The sequence below is a fragment of the Xenopus laevis genome, chromosome 3S, assembly GCF_017654675.1.
Source record: "Xenopus laevis strain J_2021 chromosome 3S, Xenopus_laevis_v10.1, whole genome shotgun sequence".
Lineage (NCBI taxonomy): Eukaryota > Metazoa > Chordata > Amphibia > Anura > Pipidae > Xenopus > Xenopus laevis.
The window spans coordinates 109,365,805-109,391,301 of record NC_054376.1 but is presented as its reverse complement, the minus strand read 5'-3'; the positions used below and the strand labels follow the sequence as shown (position 1 = coordinate 109,391,301).

At 38.9% G+C, this 25,497-nt stretch overlaps 1 protein-coding gene across 5 annotated transcripts in view; it reads left to right on the top strand.

The window, feature by feature from the left end:
• LOC108713268 (protein Shroom1-like) overlaps positions 1-25,497 on the top strand; it is a 55,457-nt gene that overhangs the window by 18,601 nt on the left and 11,359 nt on the right. For 4 of the 5 annotated variants that reach the window (XM_041588732.1, XM_041588734.1, XM_041588733.1 and 1 more), the window contains 3 exons: positions 16,630-19,155; positions 20,723-20,787; positions 23,830-24,480. In XM_041588732.1, coding sequence (XP_041444666.1) covers positions 16,732-19,155; positions 20,723-20,787; positions 23,830-24,480 — 3,140 coding nt within the window. In that variant the 5' untranslated portion in view covers positions 16,630-16,731. The remainder of the gene's footprint in view (positions 1-16,629; positions 19,156-20,722; positions 20,788-23,829; positions 24,481-25,497) is intronic. The other variant, XM_041588736.1, reaches the window with a different exon arrangement.

Sequence of the window (25,497 nt, the reverse complement as noted above, 5' to 3'; positions counted from 1 at the left end):
TTTGTAGAAGGATTTTGCTGTTTATAATATAACTTGATGAACAGGGCTTCTTCTCCAACGGAAATGTAAAACTTAGAAAGCTATACTGTGTGGTTTTCTTATCGCAGGGAGATTTGGTCAAATAGAGCAGCCCCCATTAATGGCTATTTTGAATCTTCTCAGTAACTAAATGCCGCTTACCTTGTTTTATAATTTATTTAAGATGAGCTCACAAAGGTTCCTTTGTCCATTATATTATGTGTGCAACTGGATCTCTTGTAGGTTCTCTGGCTGATAAGTGCTGTTAGGCCTCCCGCAGAACCATAGGGTAAGGATCAGATGAGAGCTAAAGCATTAAAATTCACAAATTAGTCTGTGAAGTAGGAAAAATAGCATTTTTATTAGCTGGACATTCTTTTCCCCTACCCCTTGATCATCTTGTACAGTGTTTTGTGAAGCATGAAATTGATGGTTTAGCATTTGCCCAATAATAGTTTTAAAAAGTTACAGGTAAGGAAATATTTTTCAGTTGATTTTCAGATGCACTGAAATCCAGGATTTGGATCAGTATTCGGCCTGTTTCAGCAGGATTCGGCCGAATACTTCTGCCCGGCGGAACCAAATCCTAATTTGCATATGCAAATCATGTGACTTTATGTCCCGAATCCAGGATTCGGTTCAGTATTCGGTCTTTCAGCAAGATTCGGCCGAATCCTACTGCCTGGCCGAATCCTTCTTTCCAGCCGAACCGAATCCTAATTTTATGTCCCGAATCCAGGATTCGGTTCAGTATTCAGCCTTTTTCAGCAAGATTCGAATCCGAATCCTAATTTATCCAAATCGCTTGACTTTATGGCATTAAAATTAGGCAATATGTTAAGGTGGCCATACACAGGCCAATAAAAGTGCTGACAGTGGGCAGCTTATTGTCCAATGTATGGGGCCCTTCTAAGGTTTCCCAACCGATATATGGCCAATAATGAGACATATATTGATTGGACATGTTTAAAAACTCTGTTGGGGCGAGGAACATATTAGCTTGTTGAAGCTGTACTTGCTCCACTAGTCTCTATGTCTGTCATTGTGATCCAGTTATTCCAGGACCCAACAGTTTGATCTTCTAGATATCGCCTGCGTTACAGTGGGCATAGCGGTGAAAGATCCACTCATTTGGTGACCTCACTAAATAATTTATGAAAGGTCGAATTTTGAATTCATGTGAGTTTTTAAAAACTCCCATGAACTCGAAATTCAACCAATCAAAATTTATTATGCAAATCGAATTATTTAAACTCATGGGAATTATACCCTACACTCGAATCAAATTCAAATAAACATGTTACATACAGATGGAGCAGACTTGATGCGATCGGCCCAATAGTCATTTCATGGAGTGAAAAAGTGCTGTAGTAGTGCTTCAGTCAAGTCTACTTCATATAGGTAAATGGCTATATCATTTCAATATTGGCATATAGCACACGGCTCTTATCGTATCCTTTTCCTTCTGGACTGCAGAGTCAATGTGATTGGAGATGGAATCATTTTGTAACTACATCTTTCCTAGTCGCTTTGTTCCAATATCAAGGTCTCCTGTCTGGCTTTCTGCTGAACTAAAGGAAACCCTAGACTGGTTATTTGTCAAGATGTGATACAGTACTGACTATTTAAAGATGTCAATATAAGGTCAAACTAGATATTTATATTTATAATTTGGCAAGGTAAACCACCTGCATACCTTCCAAGTGTCCCATTTTTTCGCCCTGATTTTGACAGCTCAACCTGCAGTCCCAGATTGTTACTGAAATGTCCCGACTATGATCTCCTGCACTGAACAGCCAGAGAAAGATGCAACGTTTCTAACTTAATTGGCTTTTGGCAGAGAGTCCAGAATATGTGGCATTTGCACTTAGATACATTTGTTACAATTTAAGATAAGCAAATAAACAATTGTAACTATTTCATATAAGCATTTTACTGGGGAAAGTGTGACTTGCAACTTAAAGGGCAATTCACATAACAACATATAAAACCTGACCCTAATACCCCTCAGAAATGTGTTCAAACTTTCCATAACCTGCCAAAATTTTTAAAACGAACATGGTAATTAGGGGGCTTGGTCAAAAAAATTGAGTGAGGGTTAAGTTTTATGGTGCATGAAACACATTTTCTGCTTCCATAATTTCAGCCGGCAGAAGTGGCTGAAGCTTTCATGCAGCCTGTCATTTCCAATAATCGAATAATTAAAATTCCTTTAATGGTGAAAGATTCATGTACAAAACAAGCTGCATGGCTATATTTTAAACTTTTCTGGCTTTTGTGCTATGAACCTAGTAAAACATCCTTATAGCAATGGCATTTGGAACTTGGATCATCTCTCTTGGGTTAATAGCTCCCTGTGCTGGGAAAAATATGCATGAAATTGCCCCTCTATTCACTTTCAATTGAAATTATCTGAAAGTGCCCAGTGTAGCTTCATACAAGTGATTATTCCTTGAAAACGCATAACTTGTAATATTGTTGGCGAAGCACAAATGCCAGTATCCCCTATTTATAATAACTTTGCAGCAAATTTAGGTTTACAGACCCCACACTAGAGTCCTGCAACGGGACAGGTACCCGCGGGTTACCCACAAAAACCTGTGGTATCCTGCGGGTTGCGGGTGTGGGTGTAGATGCAGGTCAGCAGTTCTGCGGGTCACGGGTCGGGCCGTGGGTCTTCTCAATAGCGATTATTATTCTGATCACGCCCACTTCCGATGATGTCACGTCCGGTTTACAATGAAAACACTTCCTGATTCTTGATGGTCAGTGGGTCCGGATTGTGGATAAGGTACTTTCAGGTTGGGTCAGGTAGCGGGTCCAAGCGAGTAAGAATGCGGGTTGCGGGTCCGGGTTGTGGATTGCGGGTTGTGGGTACTGGTCGGGTACGGGTTCGAAAAAATGGACCCGCACAGGACTCTACTCCACACAGCTGCTGTCTCACAAACCTAATGCAGAGACAGCTGTTACTATTTGGGATTTGTCTGTGTTTCACATGCTACAAACTATTTATGCTTTTAGTGCAGGCTTTTATTATAAAATAGGCTTCACAAAAGTATGAGCTGTTAAGCGCTACTAAATAGATAAACCAGGGGCATTTAATGTGTGGCCACTACAGATGAGGATTCTGTGAGACCTACTTCACAGCTGTTGGCTCAGGTTTCATATTCTTCATATAAATGAAACAGCAGTGCAATAAAATAATTTATGAATCACATTACTCCAAGGATAAGTCTAGTGTGCCATCAGCCGAGAACACCTGTGTGCTGGTGCCAAAATCTACAGCCTTGGAAGAAAGTGAACAAGAATCTGGCAAGGAAAAATGCAGTCAGAGATGTAACAAGTAAAATTGCTTAGCGAGTTTTAACATCAACACAACCACAAAACAACGATCTTGCATTGCTGTTCCATTGTTTAGTTCTGCTCATTTTGCTCTTTTTTGAAACATCTTCTATAGACTCATATATATCAAAATTGTGGGCCATCGCTACCTGGGATGCCATGCAATTCTGTGTAATGACTCGCGTGGTCCTCCCTCAAGTCACTGTTTGGTTACTGCCTGGTAACCAATTAGTGGAAATCAAGAGAGCTGCAAAGCAGGAAGTAGTGTTCTGGCTATTATGTTAGACATTCAGTCACTCTAGCCTTTATACATTACATTTTTAACTACAGTTATATGAAAAAGTTTGGGAACTCCTCTTAATTCTTTGGAGTTTTGTTTATCATTTGCTGAGCTTTCAAAGTAACACCTTGCTTTTTTAATATATAACATGCCTTATGAAAAGTATTTCATCAGTGACATAAAGTTTATTGGATTTACAGAAAATATGCAATATGCATCCTAACAAAATTAGACAGGTGCATACATTTGGGCACCCCAACAGAGATATTACATCAATACTTAGTTGAGCCTCCTTTTGCCAATGTAACAGCCTCTAGACGCCTCCTATAGTCTTTGATGAGTGTCTGGATTCTGGATGGCGGTATTTTTGACCATTCGTCCATACAAAATCTCTCCAGTTCAGTTAAACTTGATCGCTGCCGAGCATAGATAGCCTGCTTCAAATCATCCCATAGATTTTCGATGATATTCAAATTGGTGGAATGTGACGACCATTCCAGAATATTGTACTTCTCCCTCTGCATAAATGCCTTTGTAGATTTCCAAGTGTGTTTATGCTCATTGTCTTGTTGGAACATCCAACCCCTGCAGCGTAACTTCAGCTTTGTGACTGATGCTTGAACATTATCCTGAAGAATTTGTTGATATTGGGTTGAATTTATCTGACCCTCGACTTTAACAAGGGCCCCTTAACTAGCCACACAGCCCCACAGCATGATGGAACCTCCACCAAATTTGACAGTAGGTAGCAGGTGTTTTTCTTGGAATACTATGTTCTTCTTCCACCATGCAAAGCGCTTTTTGTTATGACCAAATAACTCCATTTTTGTCTCATCAGTCCAAAGCACTTTGTTCCAAAATGACTGTGGCTTGTCTAAATGAGCTTTTGCATACAACAAGCGACTCTGTTTGTGGCGTGAGTGCAGAAGGGGCTTCTTTCTCATCACCCTGCCGTACAGACGTTCTTTGTGCAAATTGCTCTGAATTGTAGAACGACACACCAGGCAGTTCGGGGAGATTAGTCGCCCCGAAGAAGAAGATATTTGTCATCTCCCTGAATCTGACCGTGTGTCACTGCCCTAAGTCAAAGGTTATCTGTAAAACGTCTTTGGAGTCAAATATACAGGAACACATGACTTCCAGTATCCATTGGCGCAAACTATAAAATTTGCAAACGATCTTCCACTGTCGGAAGTGGTCAATAAACAGTTTCTGGGTTTGCAAAAGCTATATTAAATTTGCGCAAAGCAAAATTTGTTCGCGCAGAGGCATAACTTTTCGCATTGCAAATAGTTTTCCCATTACCGACTTTTATTACATTCCCCCGCAAGGCTTCTTTGCACTGTTGTCTCACATTGTGTGGGGTGATGGAATCTTATGTCTGATTATATTACAAATAGTTTTCATTTTTCAGAATAACTAATGCTAATCTGTTGTGCCGTTAATTAGACTTCTACATTCTCATCTGGCTGTGGTTAATTTTTTTTTTTTAAAGCTATTTTTCCTCATTAGAGTGAAGTCTTTGTTTTGTGTGTTGATATTTGCTCTGTTTGGCTGTCAAGATTTACAGTAGATGTTTGGCTTCTACAAGCATTTCATTGTTTCGAGGGCATTTTACTGCCAACCCTAACCACAAAGTACCTCGGCATTCTTCTGGCAGGTCACTAAATGCTTGATCTTTGTTTCAAAGCTGAAATGAGCGCACAGCAAAACACCTTTTGTTATGACTTTGGTAAAATATTAACCACGTTATCGCTGAGTTTCTGCTTTGGATGGGGCAACCTGTAGCCAACTGTGGGGTTTTGTTCACTTGGTCGTCTTTTCCTATTCTGTGCTGGTCATGAAATTCATAGGGATATTACATCCAGGGGTGTATTCATCAGGGCTGTATCTTTGTCCGTTGCCACCCTAGTCACTGGGTGAAATTAGACAAGCCCTCCCTTTGGTGACAATGGGGAAGTGCATCACATTAAAGGAACAGTAACACCAACAAATTAAAGTGTTTTAAAGAAAATATCATGTAGGGTTGGCCTGTACTGATAAAACATCTGTTTGCTTCAGAAACTCTACTATAGTTCATATAAACAAGCTGCTGTGTAGCAATGGTGGAAATTGAAAAAAGACTATATGGCACAAGTTAAATAGTGGATAACAGATAACACCATTATGTTCTACAGAGCTTATCTGCTATCTGCTGTGTAAGTTGAGCCTTTTCTCCTCTGAATGGCTGCCCCCATTGCTACACAGCAGCTTACTTATATAAACAGTAGTGTTTATGAAGCAAACACAGCAGTTTTACCATTGCAGGCCACACTGCATTATATTTTTATTACTTTTTGACACTTTCATTTTTTTGAAGTTACTTTTTCCTTTAAGCATATTATGCCTGCCATATATGGGGCAGGTCGTGGTCAGCAATTTAGAACTGAGCACTCTGTGCCTTGTGTTAGAGTCCTGCAGCGGGTCGGGTACCCACGGGTTACTTACAAAAACCTGCGGTACCCTGCGGGTTGCGAGTAAAAGTTCCAGGTGCGGGTATAGATGTGGGTCGGCAGTTCTGCGGGTTACGGGTCTTCTCAATAGCTATTTTTACTCCTTTTTTCTGATCACGGCTACTTCCGCTGACGTCACTTCCGGTTTACAATGACAGCACTTCCTATTTCAATTCCTTTTTTTTCTGATCACACCTACTTCCGATGTCACTTCCAATTTACAATGGTTTCTTGATTCTTGATGGTCAGCGGGTACGAATTGCGGATAATGTACTTGCGGGTCGTGTAGCGGGTCCAAGCGGGTAAGAATGCGGGTCTGGGTTGCGGATTGCGGGTACGGGTCGGGTACAGGTTCCAAAAAATGGACCCGTGCAGGTTGAACTTGATGGATGTGTGGCCTTTTTCAACCTCGCTTACTATGTTAATATGTTATTAAACTAGAACTGCACAGTGTTGCAGAGAACTCATTTAGTGGAGGGGGATTTCTCTACATTTTGTTCCTGAAAAATCCTCAATACCGACGAAGAAAGAGTTGTGACTATAAGGACATGATAGGAACAGTATCCTATCAGGTGGGACACTCAAAGAAGGTTCAAGAACCACTTCTAGGGGTATAGTAGTAAAACATTGTGAGCAGTGGGTGTTAATGTGTAAAGTGAAGTCACTTACATTAGTTTGTACATTGTTTGACACTGTGATGAAAGTCCCTTTCGATGTTGAGGACAGGGTCTGTTGTCTAACGGCAGGCATCTCAGGAATTTGGGCCAATATTTACCAATGGTGTTTGCACTTTGATAAGAAATAAGTAACTCATGACCGTTTACATGACATAATGATCCTAAGCAGCGAACACTCTGCTTTGTATTTCACACAATTATAAATCATAGCGCACAGAAAAGTTTTACAGGGATATCCAAGGGCATAGACCCAAAATACTGTCATTCTTAATAGCAATTCCTTTCTACCTTTATTTACAATATAAATAGACGCAATCAGTCGTAAACCGAATTGGGGTTTCATGGAAGAAACAAAACTGCAGGTGCAATAAAATCCTTGTTCATGTTGACAACGGACTATAAAGATGATCCTGTGCAAATTCAAGGTTCAGTTATACAAGACCATGGTAAGGAGTATGGGAGATATACTATGAGTAAAACCATTGCAGACAGAAATGGATTAGTCATTACTTAGCAGCTTCTGTGACAGATTGATGGTACCTAGTGTGATTTTCTGATTTTCCAATATTTGTTGCTTTTAAATCTTACCAATTTATTTCGAACAAAACAGTATTTCCTTTAAAGTTTTTTTTTACCAAAAGCAGAATTAGTTGGCCCTGTTATGTCAGAATCATAATACATCATATTAAAGGAGAAGGAAAGTTGTCTTGCACTTTGTATTGACTTACCTGAAACTTTAACCAAAAAGTTGGCTATTTCATTCTACTGCGCATGCGTCTGCACTGGGAAATTTGAAGAAAGAAGAAGCCGGAAGAGGATCACTCCGTGGTGCTCACTAGAATAACCCCGGGCCAGTGCAGTTTTCTGCTGATAGGAGCACCTGCCCGGGGTTATTCCAGTGAGCACCACGGAGTGATGAGACCCTCTTCCGGCTTCTTCTTTCTTTAAATTTCCCAGGGCAGACACATGCACAGTAGAATGAAATAGCCAACTTTTTAGTTAAAGTTCCGCTTTTTGCCCTACTGCGCATGCGCAGCCACACGAAGAAAGAAGAAGTCGGAAGAGGATCGCTCCGTGGTGCTCACTGGAATAACCCTTGGCCAGTGCAGTTTTCTGCTGATAGGAGCACCAGGATGGGGTTTCAAGTAAGTAAATACAATCACTTGGGGACGAGCCGGATTAAGACTTAACAGGGCCTTAGGCAAGGTAGTGCTTCTGGTCAATTTTTTTGGACCACACCCATTTTTTGTGGCCATACCCCCTAATTACCATGTTCATTTTACAAAATTTGGCAGGTTATGAAAGTTTGAACATATTTCTGTGGATGTTTTCAGTTATTACAGTTTTGCACAGTCCCACTCCCAGAGACCCTTTAAAAATGACTTTGCCCCCAAATAAGTTTTTTTCGTAGTTTTTTTTTCTCAGTTGTATCTGCCCCCCTCCCTCACTCCCTGCAACATTTAAACAGTCCCACACCCACTGCCCCACAGACCCTTTTCCATTTTACCCCCAGATCACTTTCAAATGGCTACAGCACAGCCTGCCAACCTGGCCTGACTGCCCCCTCCTCACAAGCCAGTCACAGTCCCACTCTTCAAAAATATACTAAAAGTAATAAAAATATAAAATTCAGCCTGCAGCAGGCACTGCCACAGTTGCTGCACAGACTGACCAGGCACAGAAAAATCAATAGGCCGCAAGGCAAAACAGGTTTGAAGAGGAGCTCCTAACAAGATAAAGTTTTGGCGCCACTGCAGACACCCTGCCTTTTATTGCCTTTGGTAATCCTCCCCCTGTGTTGCAATGGCGCCGTGCACGCTGCAACGTCACCTCAGGGGGGCCTGGAACCCGGAAGATTCCATAGGTGATTTTTTCCTGTTATCCAGGGCTGGACCCCTAGGCAGGTGCAGGTGCAGGTAATCTGGCCCTGCTTCGGGGTGCCTAACATTTGGCACCCCCAAGTGCAAGACGACTTATTTATCAAAGGTCGAATTTCGAATTCATGTGAAATTGTTTTTTTTTTACTCTTAATAAATTCAAATATACTCCACAATAGGAACGATCTGAAAATTCGATTCGATTTAGTTTTCTCTCAGAAAAAAACTTGAATGTCAGGAAGGCTATTAAGAGCTTCAAATGTTTGATCGAACGATTAAATCCTTCTAATCGAAAAATTCAAAGGATTTTAATCCATCAATCGAAAGAACGAAATTCCTTTGATCAAAAAAAGCTTGCAAAGCCTATGGAGACCTTCCCCATAGGCTAACATTGATGCTCGGTAGGTTTTAGGTGGCGAAGTAGGGGGTCGAAGTTTTTTTTAAAGAGACAGTACTTCAACTATCGTTTTTTTTATTCTATTCCTTCACTCGAGCTTAGTAAATGTGCCCCCATATGTTCTATGTATATAATTCATGTGATTTAGTTCTATAATCACATTTACTTTACAGTGCTACGCAATATGTTGGCGCTATATAAATACATGTTAATAATAATAATAATGTATGTGGCCATCAATAATTGTCACTCCCCATGATGTCAGTGAATAGGTGTCCGCAAACACTATAAATTGAGTTGAAACACACATAAATCCGCTCAGTACACGTCATTGTGTATGACCTTTAATTGTCATGTTGGTATCAGATGCTCACCGTTAATGTTTTTACATCTATATATGGTGTATACCATCATTGTTTGTATTTCAAAACACAGATGGTAATATTATCTGTAAACTATTTTTATTCACTTAGTCACAATGCAATAACTCTTTTCACATATCGAGTAAGAGTTATCAAACTAGATGAGATTTCTAGATTGCTTTTCCTTTACATAACACGTCTTTTTATACTGAGGATCAGTTACAGTTTGCAGTATCTCCAAATACATTGGAATCCCTTAAATATTTTGGCAGGATCAAGTTTTAATACTGAAAGCCTGTGCAGCTCTGGCGTGTGTGGGAGTAATGTACTGAAAGTCAAACTTGCTATGAAAAGTGAACCATATGGTGGCGCACATATAAATGGAATGCCACTTGCCTTGTCCCTCTAGTAATATGGTTTTCACCACCACCAAATGAAAAAAACAAAGTAATGGTTAAAAAGTGTAATGTTGCTTCTTTTGGTTAGTTTTGTTAATTGTTAACCAGGTTTGTAATTGATTTGCTGGCTGATCAACTAATCCCAAGCTCATCACTTCAGCATGTATTGGGCAATTTTTATGTACTGTCTTCAATTCTATTGGTCCAGTTAAAGAGATTCTGTCATGATTTTTATGATGTAGTTTTTATTTCTAAATTACACTGTTCACACTGCAAATCACTCTACAATATAGAATGTCATTCCTGAACCAGCAAGAGAATTTTTTTAGATGCAATGTTGGTGTGTAGGCAGCCATCTCAGGTCATTTTGCCTGGTCATGTGCTTTCAGAAAGAGCCAGAACTGCTTTCTGGTAGGCTGTTGTATATCCTACTCTTCTCGATGTAGCTTAATGTGTCTCAGTGGGACCTGCATTTTTACTATTGAGTGCTGTTCTTAGATCTACCAAACAGCTGTTAGCTTGTGTAAAGGTGACCATAAAAGCACAGATAATATCAAACTAAACAAATTTTCTTACGATATTCGGTGTGTGTATGGTGAGAAAAGAGCTGACCGATATTGGCAGAAGACTTGGATATCAGTTGGTTTGTCGATCTGGCTGGATGGAAAATTTTTATCGGGTGCCTTTGAAGACACCCAAACATCGGCCATTGTTAGTGCTGAATCGTCAGATACAGGTAGAATACTATTGTTTCTACCTGTATATCTGACTATTCAGCTCTACATCTATGGCCACCTTTAGGGAGCTGCTAGCTGGTTACCTTCCCATTGTTCTGTTGTTAGGCTGCTGGGGGAAAGATAGGAGAGAGGGGGGGGTGATATCACTCCAACTTGCAGAACAGCAGTAAAGAGTGACTGAAGTTTATCAGAGCACAAGTCACATAACTAGGGGCAGCTTGGAAACTGACAATATTTCTAGCACCATGTCAGATTTCAAAATTAAATATTAAAAAATCTGTTTACTCTTTTGAGAAATGGATTTCAGTGCTGCAGGAGCTATTAACTCATGCGTTTTGATAAAAAAAAAAATTCCCCATGACAGTATCCCTTTAAGACCTTTTGTTAGTCTGAAAAGCAGGTTGAATATGGTGAGAGGAAGCCAGGCTAAAGATCGGTGAGATACTGTTGGTACCATTGTCTTGTCTATAGATGTACTTGTTACTTTTATCACTTTAGTTCTTCTGAGGTTACAGATCAACTTCTACACATTGTCTTTCCAAACCTGTCCAAGCTGCACCATGATCTTTTGAATTTATAATTACACAAAATGTTGGCACTTTATAAATACATGTTAATAATACCTTGGAGACTTGTGCATCTGTGTGTTTACAGGCTTGTAGGCATGAAGCATCAACTATTACCGCTTTATGGATAATAAAAATGTGTCAAATCTAATATAGATATATAATGGCTGATGACCTTTACATCATATATGCAATACTGTAGATCTAAAGCTGCATCATGCAGATATTTCCAACATGAATAAGGCAGGGCTTAAATATGTATTACATGTTCACCTTTTTACCTCATAATGTTCCAATGCGGGTAATCTGTGTAATTAGCACTGAATTGTACATTAATCGAACAAACAGGGGTCAATACAATAATAGCAAGAAAAAATACAAACCTCAATTTTCAGGTTCTCAGTGCTGATCCCGGATAAAGGATTACTTTCCGTAATTTGGATCACCATACCTTAAGTCTGCTAAAAAAAACATACAAACAGCATCAGATTTAACATTAGTGCACCCCTAGGCCACTCGTGACCCCCACACACACGCACACTAACCCACTTCTTAGTCCTTGGAACATCCAACCCCATGTTTGCTCACACCTCTCCCCTCCTTTTCTTCCACAGATTCCCGATCTGGAACTGAGCCCCAGTTTAGTAGCGGCCATTGGCACCATGCAAAATTTGCCGCCCTAGGCCTGCCCAAAGACAGGCCCGGATTTATGGCGAGGTCACAAAGGCCCGGGCCTAGCGAGGCAAAAGTTAGTGCAGAATCTCCCTTCACTGAATATTTGTCTTTATACTTAACCATGGCAAGCTATGGTAACTCCAATCTTTGAACAACAGAGTGGGTGCTCTGACAGACCTCTTAGTAAATTGGCCAAGGATCAGATGAACTTAGAAATGTTTGGAAAGACTTCGAGTTGTGACCTTGGTTTGTCACTGGATCTTTGTCATGATACAATCTAAAGTGATGATCTCCAAGGTGTCTCCCAAGGAACAACTGATTATAACACTTTTTTTTTTACACTTACACTGTGGGTGCAATGTTCAAGCCTGAAAGTTATTAGAATATTTTATTTTACACATGAGGGCAGATAGATGGACTAGATGTTTAAAGTAATTGCACTGTATCATAAATTTTATTTAGGAAAAAAAATCTTAAATATCTTGTACAGGCATGGGCCCCGTCTTTCCGTAATTTGGATCTCCATACTTTAAGTCTGCTAAGAAAAATCATTTAAACATTACATAAACTCAGCAGGATTTTTTTTTATTTGCCTCCAATAAGGATTAATTATATCTTAGTTGGGATCAAGTACAAGGTACTGTTTATGAATAAAGAGGAAATGGAAATCATTTTAAAAAACTTAAATGGTTTCATTAAAATGTAGTCTATAGGAGATGGCCTTCCCTTTATTTGGAGTTTTCTGATTAATGGGTTTCCAGATAAGGGATACGCGTATTGACTATGAGGATATCATTTAATAATCTTGTGGCCCGTTAGATTTCTGGAAAGGATACATAAATAAAATTAAAAATGTTTTTCATTTTCCCACACGTTTGAGAGACTCGCTTGGAATGTGTAAGATGTCCCTGATCTCCGCATACCAATGGAGCCGGAACATTTTTCAAATTTTTGAGTGACAGATTTTCACGAGGTAACTAAACCACTCAACAGATTAGAAAACAATACCAACACTTTGTGTAAGTCGAGTCATACAGGAAAGCACCAGAAGATCCTCTTGGCATAATTTTTTTGGAGCAGTTACAGTTTTTATTCAAGCTTTTTCAACTGAGAAGATTGCTACCAATCTTAAAAAGTGGGCAGAGTAATCTTCGTTCAGTTGTATTAGAATCAATTTCTGATTCTGATCTTAGCTGGTTTCCTCTGTTAAAAAGGAATTCTCTCAGAAAATTATCAGTAAATAAATGTGTGTGTATATACAGGTATGGGACCTGTTATCCAGAATGCTCGGGACCTGGGGTTTTCTGGATAACGGATCTTTCCGTAATTTGGGTCTTCATGCCTTAAGTCTACTAGAAATTCATTTAAACATTAAATAAACCCAATAGGCTGGTTTTGCTTCCAATAAGGATTAATTATATCTTAGTTGGGATCAAGTACAAGGTACTGTTTTATTATTACAGAGAAAAAGGAAATAATTTTTAAACATTTGGATTATTTGGATAAAATGGAGTCTATGGGAGACAGCCATTCCGTAATTTGGAGCTTTCTGGATATTGGGTTTCCGGATCAGGGATCCTATACCTGTGTATGTGTGTGTGTATATGTATATATATGTGTGTGTATATATATATATATATATATATATATATATATATATATATATATATATATATATATATATATATATATATATATATATATATATATATATAAAACAATATATGTGTGTGTGTGTTCATCGGATCTTTGCGTCTATGGCCATCTTAAAGGGATACTGTCATGCGAAAAAAAATTTTTTTCAAAATGCATCAGTTAATAGTGCTGCTCCAGTGAAACCATTTCTGAAATCCATTTCTCAAAAGAGCAAACAGATTTTTTTATATTCAATTTTGAAATCTAACATGGGGCTAGACATTTTGTCAATTTCCCAGCTGCCCCTGGTCATGTGACTTGTGCCTGCACTTCAGGAGAGAAATGCTTTCTGGCAGGCTGCTGTTTTTCCTTCTCAATGTAACTGAATGTGTCTCAGTGGGACATGGGTTTTTACTATTGAGTGCTGTTCTTAGATCTACCAAGCAGCTGTTATCTTGTGTTAGGGAGCTGTTATCTGGTTACCCTCCCATTGTTCTTTTGTTTAGCTACTGGGGGGGAAAAGGGAGGGGGTGATATCACTCCAACTTGCAGTACAGCAGTAAAGAGTGATTGAAGTTTATCAGAGCACAAGTCACATGACTTGGGGCAGCTGGGAAATTGACAATATGTCTAGCCCCATGTCAGATTTCAAAATTGAATATAAAAAAATCTGTTTGCTCTTTTAAGAAATGGATTTCAGTGCAGAATTCTACTGGAGCAGCACTATTAACTGATTTATTTTGAAAAAAATTTTTTTTCCCATGACAGTATCCCTTTAAGTTTTCCCAAGGGACCTGTTATCGTATAACAATTACTTATTTGCTTATCTAGATACATTTGAATTGTTACAAATGTATCTTATCTTCTGTTGTGGCCGTTCTGGGCTCTCTGCCAAAAGCCAATTTGTTTCTTTTTCTGGCTGTTCAGTGCTGAGAAAAATGGGACTTTCCAGTACAAATGAGGGACTGTCCTAAAAACGGGACATTTGGGAGGGATGAGTCAAAAGGTGTGTAGTTCACAACTGCTCCAATCTGAACAGAGCTTGTAGGATGTGTCTCGGGGCTGCGCTGTACTTGTATGTGCTGTTATGTCTGTTTCATAATAAATCTACATGAGCTTGGCGGGCTCCTTGTCTTGCGAAAGATACTGCAACTAATAACATAGAAGAAACTGGTATATAGGAGATTTGTAAACAGCTAGAAGATAACATGTCATAGCAATGTGCACTGCTATTGGTCAGAAATCAGATCCATTTAACAAAGGGAGGTAATAATGTTCTAGTTTAATTAGTCTTCTGTGTAATGTGTTTAATTTATAAAGGGAAACCTGATGCAGGTGGTGGATTAATTTCACAGCACCGCTTGTGGTTGTTCCAAATATTGAGGCCTTTCTTGGCTTTCAAACATGATGCAAGCATCCAGTTCTTATTTTAAAGGGATTGTTTGCCTTTGAGATAACTTTTAGTATGACGTAGAGAGTGATATTCTGAGACAATTTGCAATTGGTTTTCATTTTTTATTATTTGTGGTTTTTGAGTTATTTAGCTTTTTATTCAACAGCTTTTCAATTTGCATCTTACGCAATCTGGTAACTAGGGTCCAAATTATCCTAGCAACCATGCACTGATTTACAAAAGAGACTGGAATATGAATAGGAGAGAGTCTGAATAGAAGGATCAGTAATAAAGACTAACAATACATTTGTAGCCTTACAGAGCATTTGTTTTTTAGAAGGGAGTCAGCGACGCCCGTTTGAAAGCTGCAAAGAGTCAGAAGAAATAGACAAAAAACTATAAAACTATAAAAAATAAATAATGAAAACCAATTGAATAGTTGATTAGAATTGGTTGTTATATAACATAATAAAAGTTACCTTAAAGGAAAACTATACCGCCAAAATGAATTCTTAAGCAACAGTTTATATCATATTAAGTGACATATTAAAGTGGACCCGTCACCCAGACATAAAAATCTGTATAATAAAAGTCCTTCTTAAATTAAATATGAAATCCAATTTTTTTTATTAAAGCATTCATAGCTGTTGTAAACTCATTTAAAAATCTCAGCTGTCAATCAAATATTGTCTGCCCCTCCTCTATGTCTTAGTCATAGAGGCGGGGCAAGCAATTACTTTCACTTTCCATTCAGCGCTTCCTAGATGTCACCGCTCTGTCTACATTCCCCCAGTTCTCTTAATGATTTAATTGTGTAACCAGGACATGGGGATGGACATTGGGTCCCTGTCCCCTGATGCACAAACAAGATTCTGAGATGATACAAGGCTTGTCTTAATAACAGTGTCCACAAAATGGCTCCCTCCTGGTTGCTATAATTATAAATTCCCAGACTAAAGGAAACAAGAAGTTAAGTTTTATTTAAGGCAGTTTTGCCAGTCATACTATATAGGTGCCACACTGAACTAGTTTGCTTTGAAGTGAGTGTTTATGGACTAACAGTGTTTTGATTTCACTTCTTCTTTTTCTTCTTCTGTGATTAGTAATCTACACAAACTTGCAGTGTGTTTGCCTTTGTTACACTGTGTTCACTGCTCCTCATTTCATTTCTATAGAGACCTACATTGGGGGGTATAGTTTTCCTTTAAAAGTAAACCATCCCTTTAAGGAGAGAATATGCCTATTTTTCTACCAACATTAGTGCAAGGAATAGGATTTGTAGCGAAGATACAAATTTTACAAATAAAGAACCAGTGTATGTAATGTATTGAGTACATAAGATGAGCTTACCACTGTGTACGGTGGGACCGAGTGCAAACGCCCCAGACCTTCAGCAAAAGGAGCAAACACCAAGAAACCTCAAAGGAGGCTGGCACAAGCCTGGTCCCACAAAGTAGTAGAGCCTAAGTCAGATGGTAAAAGGTTAAAAGCTTATATTTTATTTTCCAAAATTAAGATCCAAGGCCTGACGCGTTTCGTGTCTACCAGGGACACTTAGTCATATGAAACAGGCCAATAACCAAGGGGGATACTACTATACTCCAGTCTGAAGTATAATTAATATGTACCGTATGCTCTGAATTAATGTAACCCTCAACCAAAAATGATAGAAAATATGGTCAAAAATAGATGGGATATATCATTATTTTATTTATAGTTATAGTACATTATCCCTTTTGTATGTAAGTAATAGTAATGCTTGAATTCTGTTTTCTTTTAGGTCTTTGTTTTTGAGCTACGCAGAAGAAAATGCCACTTTTCCAAAATTATTTTGAAGAATTTTAAATAAATCTCTTCAGTTTCAAAGGGCTTTATATCAGTAATGTCATCTTTTGGCAGTGCAATCGAGAGATGGAACATAAAAAGTACAGGAGTCGTTTCTGGTCTGGGACATTCTGAGAGAATATTGCCTGTAAGATCCATTACATTAGTGGATTCAGCCTATAGCTCATTTTCTGGCAATTTATATATTCCAGAATACCAGAACTCATTTCAGCCTGACAGCTGTCATTTTAATGATGAACAGCTTTCTTACATGGACGTTGAATATGTAAGAGCCATCTATAATCCTAGTGTAGTAGACCAGGATGGTGTATATCATGATATATTGTCTGAACATGGATGCTCAGAAGTAGCTCTGTCTGGAAGAACTGGCAGCACTTTTAGTTGTGACAACACATCACATGTTCATCGAACTTCACCAGCAAAACTGGATAACTGTGTTTCTAACATGAGCACTGACCAAGTTAGCATGAAATGTATTTATGAAGATCCACTAAATATGAAGGATAGGCATAATCACCCAAATAATAGCGTATTTGTGCCTAATCACAAAGCATATGGCCACCAACAAAACAGTCCCACAGAGATAAACATTTTGCAGGAAAAAGAAAACCAAATGTATAATCAATCAAATTATATGGAAATAAAAGATAATTATTTTGGCAGATGTTTCGATGTTATTCGAGCAGATGGAGAGATTGGGACACAAGATTCATGTACCCAGAATTCCCCATATTGTTCAGATGAGTACAGAATCACACAATATGCAGGTACAAATAGAATGAGCAAAGAGCATTTCAAGGGAAACGATCTACAAAAAACGAATGAAGAAAACACAGAAGGAGACGGACCATATCTGACAAAAGACGGTCAATTTGTTCATGGCCAATATCTATCAGACGTAAGTTTTAAAAACATAAGACCTTCCCATAAAACGTCTGTGTCAGGAAAAATTGGTGCTTGTGCCAAAAAAGGTAATCGCTGGATTATGAAGCCAGGTAAAGAAACTCATTGTTCTAATTCTGAAGGAACAATTAAGGACACAGAGTATGATGACCATGAGCAGAATATCAGGAAATCAAGGCTTGGTACAAGGGCAAGCCAAACCTTATATTATGAGTCTAATGAAGATGTATCTTGCCCTCGCTTAAAAGCCATGAATTCCATGAATGACGTTCTTGAAGTTAACAATGCACCCAGTTTCCAAAAAGATGCAACTGTAAAGTCTATTCCCTTGTTATCTCAGCAGCTTCAACAGGAAAAACCTAAAAGCCATCCCCTGTCTGATTTAAACTGTGAAAAGATTACCAAGGCAACAACACCTATGCTGTATCATCTTGCTGGAGGAAGGCATAGTGCATTTATAGCTGCTCTAAACAATACAAATGCAGCTAAACAAGAAAAACTGAAGCTTGAGTCAAAGACATTTGACAAAATGAATAAAATTTCTATACTTCAACAAACCGAACCAAGACCAGATAACCATAAACTCCCAAAGAATAAAAGCCTGACGCAACTTGCTGATCTCCATGACTCTGTAGAGGGTGGGAATTCTGGCAATTTAAATTCTTTAGCAGAAGAGTGCTTAATGAATGACTACATTGAGAAACTGAAAGTTGCGCAGAAGAAAGTATTGAGGGAAACCTCTTTTAAAAGAAAGGACTTGCAGATGAGTTTGCCTTGCAGATTTAAGCTGAATCCACCGAAAAGGCCCACCATTGATCATTTTCGATCCTATTCTTCATCCAGTGCAAATGAGGAGAGTAGGTTTCTCCAAACAAAAAGCTCTGTTGACAGCAGCTACAAAAAAGATGATACTGAAAAGGTTGCTGTTCCTCGAATAGGAGGACGGAAACGTATTACAAAGGAACAAAAGAAGCTGTGTTATTCAGAACCAGAGAAACTAGATCACCTTGGGATTCAAAAATCTAACTTTGCATGGAAGGAGGAACCTACTATTTCAAATAAAAGGGAGATGAGTGATTCTGATATTACTGCAAACAGGATAAAGTATCTGGAGAGCAAAGAACGTACCACCTCATCTTCAAGTCTTTCTAAGACAGAACTCAAACAAATCCAGCATAATGCACTTGTTGAATATATGGAGAGAAAAACAAACCAAAGGCCCAATAGCAATCCACAAGTTCAGATGGAAAAGACACCAGGATTGCTAAATTATAATGAATGGAATATCTACTCATCTGAAACTGGTTCCGTCGATGCTTCTCAAAAGTACCTACGTAGGAGATCAGCGGGAGCATCATCATCTTATGATGCCACAGTAACGTGGAATGACAGATTTAGGAAGATTTCACCTCTTGGACGTTCAGCAGCAGAGCAAACTGCTGGTTTACAATTTAGGACTTTTTCTGATCAGCGCACTTTTGATGGCAGTCAGGAAACTCTTGAAGGTTCTTCCCCATCGCTCAGTCAAAAAACATCAACGTCAACTCATCATGAACAGGTAAAGTACAATCAGCACAGTAAATATATAGGGTACATGTGTTAAAGGTTATATATACCCTGTATTTCATAGAGGTAGTCTTAAAGCTTTTTCCCTTTTTTCCCCACATATTTATTCATAAGAAGCTACCTCAGTTCTGTCTTGCCTGAGCTAAACATGGAGCAATAAGACTGCTACTGATCATCTAGGCCACTACTGATAACAGTTGCTAGTGGTGGTGATGATGGTCAGATTAGGGACGTCTGATCATTCTTCCAACACCTTTCAACAGTTTAGATATATAGATATTTCTAGCTTGAAGAAGTATTGAATTGTAATGTATTGAATTAGTAATGTGATACTTGATGTGTCATATTAACAAAGGCAATAGTTGAAAGGCTTTCTATGATACAAACACTAGTAAGCAGTAGGCAAAAAAAAGAATTTTTTTTTTTTTTTAAGGGAAACTCGCAAAAATGAAAATATTTTATAAGCTTTATCAAACTGAAATACATTTTCTAAATACAGTACAAACAAAATCGAACAAAATAACTGCCAAGCTTTCATGCACCCTTACACTTGTCCCGATTATCTGGTTCCTATGGTCTTATTTAACCTAGTAACCAGTTAATGTTTGAATTACAGACTAAAAGATAAATAGACAAGGGCCTGAATCTAATATTAGGGAATTTAAAATAAAATTAAAACTTTAGCCTCACAGGCAGTTTGGTTACTGAGGTCAATAGCCAGGTAACATTTTAAGCTGGAAAAAATTGAATTGGAACAATAGAAAATGAAGACCAATTAAAAAGCTGCTAAGAATAGGCCAATACATAACATATTGAAAGGTGAACTACCCCACAGCCTTTACATATGTCTGTTGGTCTTGGAAATCGTTCCCCTTAAAAGCTACAGCAGGGGGAGGATCAGCATTTGAGATTGATGCTGTGGTCTGAAGATATGCCTCCTAAAAATGCCAAATGGAGGTGCCACCCTATTTAAAATATGACGAGGTATATTTAGGACCAACATATTGGGTTTACCTTGATGAAGTATGGTGACTTGTCAATTTTATCATTGTAAACTTGTAACTCCTGTGTTAAAGGGCTGGCCTAAGAACACCAACAAACTTGGTTCAAAAAGGCAGATTGCTTTAACCCAATTGTGTCAAAATAATGGGAGACCCTAAAGATAAACACTTAATGAGCAAGAGTGCAGATTTTCTTACACAGAACTTTACATTTGTTTAAAATGCATTTTTGATCTTTAATTACTATATGAACATTCTTGTAATTTTCACAGTGTCTCTTTTTGAAATTAAAAACAAGGCTGAGCATTCCTGGGTAGGTGATCTCTATTATATTTCAGGTTAAATACTGTACTCCCAGTGCGCTGGCCTGGGATAAAAGTTGCTGTTGAGCATTTTTTGGGGTTTACACCCTGTTTTGCAAGAAGCTGGGAACCATTACATAAAAACTGCGAGGGGCCACTGGTTAATCAATAGAAATTTTCTTTTTATTCATAAGTAATATAAGTGTAACGTGTACAAAGCTAGAGTGTCATGTTCGTTCATTTTTATTCATTTCAGGTTTTATATGTAAATATAGAGTTTCTTCCCTCAACACTTTCCAAGAGTCACATTCATAATGACCGGTAAGAGCGTAAAAGTGTAATTTGTGTTTGTGTTATAAGAACCATTTTGCCAGCTGCTGGAAGGCTTTCAAAGCATTACTGAATAGAATGATTTCTGTGGTTGAATAAAGTTAGTTCCATCCTCTTTCAGCAAATAAGTACCATAACAGATATAAGTTTTCAAACCAGTCTATGGCAAAACAAGAGGGTTCCACTTGTCATGTTTTTATTGGCCTGCAAAACTCAAGAGGATAACACTCTGCTGCTCTATTTTGCTCCAGGTATAATAACCTGGGATGGTTTAAACCAGTGATCCCCAACCAGTAGCTCACGAGCAACATGTTGCTCTCCAACCCCTTGGATGTTGCTCTCAGTGGCCTCAAAGCAGATGCTTATTTTTGAATTCCAGGCTTGAAGGCAAGTTTTAGTTGCATAAAAACCAGGTGTACTGTCAATTAAAGTCTCCTGTAGGCTGTCATTCCACATAGGGGCTACCAGATGGCCAATCACAGCCCTTATTTGGCACCCCAGGAACTTTTTGTATGCCTGTGTTGCTCCCCAATTCTTTTTATTTTTGAATGTGGCTCACGGGTAAAAAAGTTTGGGGACTCCTGGTTTAAACAGTGTAAAAATGTACTTTTTAAATCTTTAAATATAGTTTGTTTAAAAAAAAAAAGGTGCTGACAAGCTAACTAGCCAAAAAATGTGGGCATGTTATAAACCTAGAGTGCCACCTGCTGGGCAGTTTGGGTTTACACCATGATTACACTCCATTAAAAGAACATAAATAATAAATAAAAAACAAATACCAAAAGTAATGTAGAAGTGATGGCTAACAATAAAAATACATTGCAAGCTTTCGGAGCACCGAGGACCCTTTGTCAGGCAAAATAGAAATGAAAGCTAGAAAGGCACAGCATATATTCTGTTAGATCAGTGAAAGGTATTCATGGGCAATAAATTAGGAAGTTACAGATAGATAGAGATCAATTGTAGAGATAATACAATGAATTAGGGTGGGTTGTAAATAGTCCAGGAGTCTGGATTCATTCAGGTCACATAGTGTGACATGAAACCTGACCCTAAATTAAAGCTCCCCATTGCCGAACGACCGATTTTAGCGAAGTCCGACCAATCCTTCGAAATTATCGTTCGGTTAGTGGTACGATTTTTCGGCCGACATCTGTCAGGAAATTGATCGGCCAGGTTAAAAAATCTTTTGTCAGTCCCAGTGCAATCTATCTATGTTTGCAGGGCCAAGCAGGCAGCTCCCCTTTGTTTTCCTGGCAAATTGGTCTTTTTAGTTGATGGTCAATTCATACGATCGTTCCGAGAAAATCGTGGTCTCACTATGAGGATCGGATCTTTTAAAAATCTCAACATCTATGGCCAGTTTTAGGCCCTGTCTTAATGTGTTCAATAATTCCATACATTTGAATTCATAAATCTTCCTTTCCCGTTCAGTTTTTAAGTTCCCTTTTAGAATTAAGACCTGCATGTCCTGCAGCATTTTGACTACAGATGAACCATCACAGACATAAAATAAACACCAAATCATGTGATACACCAGTGGGGCAACACTTCTGTCAAAATCATAGTCTTCAGGACATGCAGGTCTTAATTCTAAAAGGGAACTTTACAACTGAATGGGAAAGGAAGATATGAATTGAATATGAATTCAAATGTATGGACTTATTTAACACATTAAGACAGGGCCTTCATTTATGGTCAGGTTTCATGTCACACTATGTGACCTGACTAAATCCAGACTCCTGGACTATTTACAACCCACCCTAATTCATTGTATTATCTCTACAATTGATCTCTATCTATCTGTAACTTCTTAATTTATTGCCCATGAATACCTTTCACTGATCTAACAGAATATATGCTGTGCCTTTCTAGCTTTCATTTGCCTGACGAAGGGGCCTTGGTGCTCCAAAAACTTGCAATGTATTTTTATTGTTAGCCAATATAGGTATCACTTCTACAATACTTTTTGTATTTGTTTGTTTTTTATTTGTTATTTTTGCTACTGGCTAACACGGTACCACAGTTATTGTTTTGTGCTTAAAGTAACATAGTAACTTAGTAAGTTAGGTTGAAAAAAGACACACGTCCATCAAGTTAAGTAAAAAGTGATGCTGTCATTTTTACAATGCTTTTTAAACAAGTATTATACTGATTTTCACTTTTAAGCAAATAATATATGTAGTTGCACTAAGGTAGGCATTTCCCAAATGACCAGAGTTGGTAACCCTATACCCAGGGCTACTCTGTCCCTTCTTTAAAAACAAACTTGGGGTATTTTGCTGGAGAACACATTGGCTGCTAAAGCATGTCCCCAGCTTGGTGCCCTCTGAGCTCTACAGCAAGGTATCCCAGGCTGGTTGGATTTGTAAAGAATTATAATAGAACATATTTTCTTCGGATTGTGTACACGGCACACAGGCTGATTTTTTTTTTAAAGGGCATATCAATCCAAAAATAAACATTTGCCTAATAAAAGAAAATATAATTTTAAGCAACTATCCAATATGCATTTATGAATTTACAATCTTTTTAAAGCTATTGGTAAAAACAATTGCCATTGAACCCTTGGTTCTTACTTTTTAAACAGTGTTGAAAAGGTCTGAGTTTTACAGCAAATACAGGTCTGTTAATCAGCTGCCTTTTCTTACATTGTTTCAACAGCCTGAGCCATCAGGGTAGAAAATAGAAAGGGGCTATATATATATATATATATATATATATATATATATATATATATATATATATATATATATATATATATATATATATATATATATATATATATATATATATATACAAATAACATAGAAACAATTGAAAAAATTTTATGAATATATGTATATTGCACTGCTGCTTAGAATGATGTTTTCTTTTATTAGGCAATTTTATTTTAGGGGTTGACATTCCCTTTAATAATCATGTGCGGGGCATACAATATTGTTTGTTTTGAGTTATTTCTCACTCTAACTAATGTTGTCAATAAAAGGCCAATACACAAAAGTAATATTCCTGTGGACTGTGTTTCATCAGTGTGAATTATTTGTGCTCCTCTGATAACAGACTGACCATACCCGGAGACAGCACCAGTGCCGAGTCTGGGATAATCTGTGTCTCCAAAAGCAGAGGAAAGTCCATGGAAGAAATAGGGACTACAGACATTGTAAAGCTTGCAGAGCTGAGCCATAGCTCAGATCAACTTTACCACATTAAAAGATCTGTGATATCTTCAAGGCTGGAGAACACAAGAACTGCAGCTGCATCCCATCAAGACAAACTCTTGGCCAGCACTCAGAATGAGACTGGAAATCTGACCAGACAAACACACCAAGAAAGTGTTCTGGGACCCCGCAGATCAGATTTAGCAAATTTAGAACAGGAGGCACATTCCTGGCCTTTGAAAGCTAGTGCCGTTTCCTCAGATAGAGATAATTCCTGCTCTTCATCTCCTTCGGCAAAGGTTCAACCCTGGGCTTCTGAGCCTTTGCAATGCTTAGAAACAGAAGATGAGGTCTTTACACGAGCCAGCATTGTCAGAAATGAAGAGTCCAGCTCCAGTGCCTTTAGCTATCTGCACAACACTGGAAAACCTGTGTCTGAAGGGGAAGCTACTGCATTATCCTTTTCTTTCTTACCTGAGCAGGGTCATCTAGAACACCTGATTGTCAGTGAATCTGCAACAAGGTAAACCAATGTATTTAGTTCAATCATTTGTTCAAATTAACACATGGATACCAAAGCAGAGCAACATATAGCTGGTTGGATTCCTGTTTGTTAGTAGGCTGGTCTCAAGCATTTTCTTTGAAATGTTCAGGGGCTAGTGTTTTAGTCATGGCACATGAGGCCTTTGATAATGATCAAGTCTTTCAAATACTCAAACACAGGGCCCTAGGCAACCTGGCCGCCCCAGGCAACCCGACGGAGGGGAGGAGAACGCGATGAAGGGGGAGGGAGGAAGGAGAATGAGACATAGGGGAGGGAGGAGAACGCGACGGAGGGTAGGGGAGGGAAGAGAACGCGATGGAGGGGAGAAGAATGCGACGAGGGAAGGGAGGAGAACACGACAGAGGAGAACGGGGGGGTCGAGGAGAACGTGGGGGGGTCGAGGAGAACGTGGGGGGGTCGAGGAGAACGTGGGGGAGGCGAACGTGGGGGAGGCGAGGAGAACGCAGGGGGTCGAGGAGAACGCTGGGGAGGCGAGGAGAACGCTGGGGAGGCGAGGAGAACGCAGGGGAGGGAGGAGAACGCAGGGGAGGCGAGGAGAACGCAGGGGAGGGAGGAGAACACGACGGAGGAGAGGGGAAATTGACAGGAGGGAAGGGAGAGCGACAGAGGGTTGGGTGATGGGAGGCAAGGAGGAGTAAGGGGTGCAAACCCATCTAGCGGTAGGCAGAAGACAATTTTAAAGGTAGGTGCCCAGCGTCCCCGTATCATTGCGCCTTATAAAGATGCCTCTTCTGCCTACCACTAGTTCTGGCCCTGCTCAAACATGACCAGACACGTCATCAGATGTATGTTCTAGCACCTATATTAGCATTATAACGATAGCTGGTGCAAGGAAAGCAGCTATGGGTCTGGCTCATAATCTGTTCAACAAATTTCTGAAGGACATTATACCCCCTCCATTACAGAACCTATCCGGTATCCCTGTATCTGCTAGAAGCCCACCTACTGCAGTGTTGTTAGGGAATGATCATTGAT